Source organism: Aptenodytes forsteri, unplaced genomic scaffold (genome assembly GCF_000699145.1).
Source record: "Aptenodytes forsteri isolate BGI_AS27 unplaced genomic scaffold, ASM69914v1 Scaffold261, whole genome shotgun sequence".
In the NCBI taxonomy this organism is placed as follows: domain Eukaryota; kingdom Metazoa; phylum Chordata; class Aves; order Sphenisciformes; family Spheniscidae; genus Aptenodytes; species Aptenodytes forsteri.
Window position 1 is genome coordinate 323,802 of NW_008795583.1, and position 5,864 is coordinate 329,665.

The 5,864-nt window shown below is 46.1% G+C and overlaps 1 protein-coding gene across 1 annotated transcript in view; it reads right to left on the reverse strand.

The window, feature by feature from the left end:
* Positions 1-713: 713 nt before the first annotated feature.
* The window catches only part of ZNF512 (zinc finger protein 512), a 26,058-nt gene continuing 20,907 nt past the window's right edge, over positions 714-5,864 (reverse strand). Inside the window, 4 exon segments of the mRNA XM_009282307.2 lie at positions 714-2,795; positions 2,797-3,090; positions 3,570-3,668; positions 4,152-4,214. Coding sequence (XP_009280582.2) covers positions 2,766-2,795; positions 2,797-3,090; positions 3,570-3,668; positions 4,152-4,214 — 486 coding nt within the window. The 3' untranslated portion in view covers positions 714-2,765.

A 5,864-nucleotide genomic window follows, 5' to 3' on the forward strand; every position in this document is an offset into this window, starting at 1 on the left:
TGCCCCATCGCTGGAAACATTCAAGGTCAGGTTGGACGGGGCTCTGAGCAACCTGATTTAGTTGAGGATGTCCTGCTCATTGCAGGGGGGTTGGACTAGATGACCTTTAGAGGTCCTTTCCAACCCAAACTATTCTATGATTCTATTGGGTAGAATTTTGACCTGGATTTGCAAAATGTTAGGCTAACTGAACTCTTAACAATGGATTGAACAGTAGACTCATGGGTGCTTGAACAGTAAATCTTAGCATGGTAGGCTGTAGTACAATTAACTGGTTTTATATGTTATTTATAGCCTTGGATACACATGATGTTGTGAATTAAAATACCTTCCTTGAGGCTAAATTTTCCCATGCCCTCAGAGCAGTAGAGCATTGCTGCAGCCATATTGGGTAGCCTGCCTTAGTCCATCTACAGCAGGATGCAGGTGCTCCTGAACAGATCACACACTTCAAAAGTAGTGGACTGTGCTGGTGCAGCAGCGCCACCACCTCTTACCAGCTTGAGCCAATCCAGCAAACAATCTGCTGTAACACTGATGAAGCATGAATGGACTGTTGGATAATGATTTTTTTTCCACATGCCATGTTATGTGGGGGAATATGTTGTTGATGTAACTCGACAAAATTCAGGTGGTCACGATTATCCATGTCTAGAAAGCAGGTCTGTTTAGAAACTCATAAATGAGAGTAAATAGGACTCTAGACTGAAATCCACTAAGAAAAAACTCCTTTAATTCATGGGTTTATTGTGTTGTCCATCTATTGGGCAGGAAGGTAGTAAACATGTGTGGTCAAAGTACAGCTGTGTAGAGTGGAGTACTGAGGAGAAATGGTGCAGACAACCGAACAGCACCAGAGCATGCAGGACAACCAAGTGGGCAGGCTGGGGTGTGTTGTGCAAGTAGGGATGGTACCAAGAACACTACACACCAAACAGACAAAAAAACACATTCTCGCACTGGTGACATTTTATTTTGTCGTCTTCTGATGTTGCCCCTCTTACTGAAAACCTTTTACACCCTGCACAGAAGTCCACATACTTATACTTTCAGCGCAGCACTGCAACCACTGTGACAGCTGGTTCCAAAAGGCAGTGTAACTACTGCATGTAAATCACAACGGAACACTGCATGCTGTCTCAGTACCATACAGGTGTTAATACCCATGAGAAACAGACCATGCTCAGCTGGGGTCTGCTTTGCTTATTATATGGGAGAGGCAGTTCTTGAGAACACCCTGGCCATACAGCACTTCCCACTGGGAAGTGGGCCAATGTGATTATTCTGGTAATAACACATACGTATAAACCCGCCTGTTCACCAGGCACTGCAATGGCTTCCCTGTGAATTTCAGCACCAGCAACTTTGGTAGACAGTGAAAATTCACAGGGAGGTAACATGGAACCAGCTGCCTGTTTTCTTGCCTGCAAAACTGCAAGGAAAAGGTCAAATTTTGCAACTTCCTGGTACAGTGGGTCTTTGGATAACAGAAATTCTGGAGAATCCATTCTCTGAAAGACAGAGTAGGACTGCCTGTGCTGCTGCTTCCTACTAGCTTCTATGACATCTGCTGCATTTATGGAGCACAAGAAGATATTCCCTATGATCCAGAGTTCATGCCAACACATGACTTAACATAATGAACCCTCTTCTTTTAACCTTTTCCACACAGGGAAGTCACTGCTAATATACCTCATTCACACAAAGGAAGCAGTATTGAAAAGAAACAGGTGATATAAGACAACAAAGGTGGCATCTACAGTGCAGAAAAAAAGGACACTATGGGAGCGTGGGCATGACAAAGAACAACACACTGGCAAGGCAGTTCAACGGAACCTGGGTTTCAGCATTAGCAAGACTGCTATTGTAGGTATGCACTGTCTTGCAGTAAGTTTGTTTCCCAGGTGAGTCTGAAACAAGCAGTCTTCAGAGGGCCCACGAAGGCCATCTTATTACATTAGTTACTAGGGGTCTCTGAAAGGCCAGTGAATCTCCAAGAGGCTGGAGATTATTTATTTCTCACTGGACTGGAAGACCCTCTACATACATTCAACACCCAGTGCTACAGACTACAGATGCCAGGGGAATATCGGGTTACTGACAAGGGTAATAATGATGTCCCATCACTTCCAAGCAGACCAGAGCTCATGTGCTACTGTCTGGTGCTGAGCCTAAACATCAGTGTGTGAAGTAGAGACAGTGCCTTGTGCAACAGACTGGAGCACACGCCAGGAATGTATTTGCTCTTCTGTGGCAGCCTTGCTGACAATAGACAGGACAGTTACAGGGCAAGCTAAAGCCTTTGTATTCTGCACAGCACTGATTAGTTTGTGTGCATATTGTGCAAGAAAGGATTCCCCCCTTAAAGAGACCTAAACACTGTGCTAGTCAGTCCCTTACAGGGAGAACTACTAAAAAAGAACCCTGATCTCACCGATCAGAGGAAGGTGACAAAACAGACAGCTGCTGTACTGGAAACCACTAAACAAGCAACTAATGTGACCCAAACTGAGACTGTAATCAGAGCAGGAACTACACTGGGTACACTGCTAGTGCCACTGTCCAAGGGAACACCACCAGGAGAGGCAGCCTCTGTACCACAGCTTTGGTTTGAAGTCTCTCACAACTGACCAGAGGCAACAGTTTCAAAATCAAGGTCACAGAGTAGTATGGAGTCACAGTCCCAAAGACATTCAGTTGCTTATATTAGTGCTGTGGGTTATGAGCCTGACCGAAGTGGGGCTTGTAACTGAAAAGCTTTAGGATTACTCCTTCTCTTCTTCTATGGATTTACTTCCGGCCTCGCTTGCGGCTGTTTTTTGGAAATTCGACACTCTGTGCAACTTGGGGCTCCCCCTCCTCACTACTCACACTCTCATTGTCCACCCGCTGTGGACGACTTCTCTTACTTCTCCTCATTTTTTCAACTCCAGCAGCGGGGAGCTTCTTGGCAGCCAGGGTCCCAGTTCTCTTCTTTTTGCCCCGGGTCAAAGGACGTTTCTTCCGTTGCTTCCTCTGCTCTTCTCTTTGGCGGATTTTCATTAGCTTCTCAAAGCTTTTGGTGGTAGTTGTGTTCACATCAAACCAGTCCTGGAAGGTTTAGAAGGCAACAGGTTGGTACTGATGGTGGAAATACCATATAAAGCCTATCAGGGCTTATAATAAAGCTCCCTTGTGGGACAAGAGTTTCCTGAAATGTGAGATCTGGAAAGGTAGCTGCCTAACAAAGCTCTGTTCTTTGATGTTCCTCCTCACGTGTCACTGTCTCAGAGGATTCAGATTTGATTTGGCAATTGCCTGGCTAAAGGCATGGGAAATGCTGAAGAGCTGAACTGAGCAGCAGCAGCTTGGGACAAGACATGTGACACTACACAACACTTGCTCCCCAGACGAATGCATAAGACCAGCTACGTTTAATCAAACCAAAGGCCACTTGAGTCCGGGACCCTGTTCCCAGCAGTGAGCAAGGAAAAAATAAAACAGGGCAAGCATCCAGCATTTCCTTCCCAAGACACCCTCCCCATCTCCAACAACCTGGGGTTTGAGGACTTCCATTCTGCCTGCCTTACCTCAGCATGCACAGAGTTGATGTGATACTTGACCCCACTCTCTGAAATGAACTCCTTCTCACACAGGAGACACTTGTATTTACCAGCCACAAAGTCTCCCTGGCATGAAAACAAAAAAATCCATCACCAATTGTTGCCTAGAAGGCTGATAGACCTATATATTGTATTTGAATCTTGCTCAGATATAACCCAGCAGTAAGAAGTAGAAACTCTTATTCATACCAGACAATGCTTTAGCTACAGGAGCACTGACATTATTGCCCGGTTATGCCCACAAAGCATAAGACTACTCTGTGAGATGTTACAAGGTCTCCAGCACTGTACCTGGAAAAAATGCTCTTGTAGCTGTGAATCTACAGGTAGGACTGTAGTTTCACTAAAATGCATGTCATTAAGATGCTTCCTCCTTGCCTCAAGCAGTATTTGCAATGGCAACCCCATTAACACATAGGGAAGCACTCAAACTGTGAGGAATTCAGATTAGCAGATGGCAGGACAACAGCTCGAATAAGGAGGTATCTAAGGGACAGGGACAGTCAGGCTATTGGTATAAAAGATAGTGAGTACAGGAAGGCTACCAACCAAGGTACACGTGCCGAGGTGAGATTTGAGTCCTGAGACACTGCCATAAACAGATTCACAACCCTGAAACAGTAAAAAAAGTGTGTGTCAGCAAAACTCTAGTTAAAGTTTCCAGTAACTCTTCTTCCTGCACAAGAAAGTCTTATTCTCTGGAAGACAATTCCAAAAGGGGTAAGAGAGGTAGAGGGAGGGAGATACCGAGTCCTACAAAGCCAGAAAGTTTCTGGTAAAAAGACCATTAGAAGAGACTTAAGCTTTCAGTAAGTTAAATATTTCCAGTTTCTGAGCACATTTAGACATATTAAAGAGACTCCTGTCACAGTTACATTCACCCTCTGTCAAAACCCTGAGTAAAATGATAGAGTTTGCATTTTGCCTAAAGTGCAGCAGAGATTAATTACAAACAAAGCACAGGGGCAAGTACAAGACACTTCAATCTCTCCTGCCCTGCTTGTGTATCTAGTGGCACAGAGCAGAAGTACTGCATCCAACATCAATGGTCTTAGTTAAAGGGCAGCTTCAGGCATCAGCCTTGGGATACTCGATCATGCTCAGCTGACAGCCCAGACCCTGAAACAGGAGGTAGGTGAAAGACATGCTTCTGGGTTACTGGTTGGTAAAATAGCACAGCTGCTTTCTGGGGACAGCTCCATATACAACATTATGTTGCAATTCTTATACTTGGAAATAACACAAGCCTGAAAACTGGGGAAAGAGTGCTGGGGGTGGGGTAGGGCAGGGGGAAGGCATTGTCTCTACACCAAACCCAGATGGAAGCCACCACTGACCCTTGGCTATCCAGCAGTGTGTGTCACATCTAACATAGTTTCCACTAATGGGGCCATTTCTTCTCACTGGATCTGACTGGTGACTGCTGCGTGGGATTGTAAGAAACTAAGTGCGCATGCATAAGCATCCCTAGACCAGGATGACAGTGCCATGCATGAGTCTTCTGTAGCTCATTTCCAGCTTTCAAAAGCAAACTTAAGTGCTGTGCCAGACAAAGTCCCTCTACTCTTACATTTCCATCTCTAGTCCTCCCTTGTTCTATGATCAGATTTAGTACACCTACTAGACAGGCAGGGGTCTGTCTTTTTCTACTGCTCAAACCTCCAAATAGACCAACTCCCAGCTGGATGTGAAAGCCGTACCAGTCTGACACCAAGTTACTGGCTCTGAAGTGGACAAGCACATCTCCAGAGGGATCATGGAGTGTGTGGAAGACAACTTCCTGACGCAGCTGGTAACTGAGCCTACCAGGGGAGGTGCCTCGCTTGACCTGCTGTTTACTAACAGAGAAGGACTGGTGGGAGATGTGGTGGTCGGAGGCCGTCTTGGGCTTAGCGACCATGAAATGATAGAATTCTCGCTTCTTGGTGAAGTAAGGAGGGGGGGCAGCAAAACCACAACCATGGACTTCCGGAGGGCAGACTTTGGCCTGTTCAGGACGTTGGTTGAGAGAGTCCCGTGGGAGACGGTCCTGAAGGGCAAAGGGGTCCAGGAAGGCTGGACGATCTTCAAGAAGGAAGTTTTAAAGGCGCAGGAGCAGGCTGTCCCTGTACGCCGTAAGAAGAATGGGCGGGGAAGACGACCGGCCTGGCTGAACGGGGAGCTCTTGCTGGGACTCAGGAAAAAAAGGAGAGTTTACCGCTTGTGGAAGAAGGGGCAGGCGACTCAAGAAGAGTACAGGGATCTCGTTAGGTCGTGCAGAGA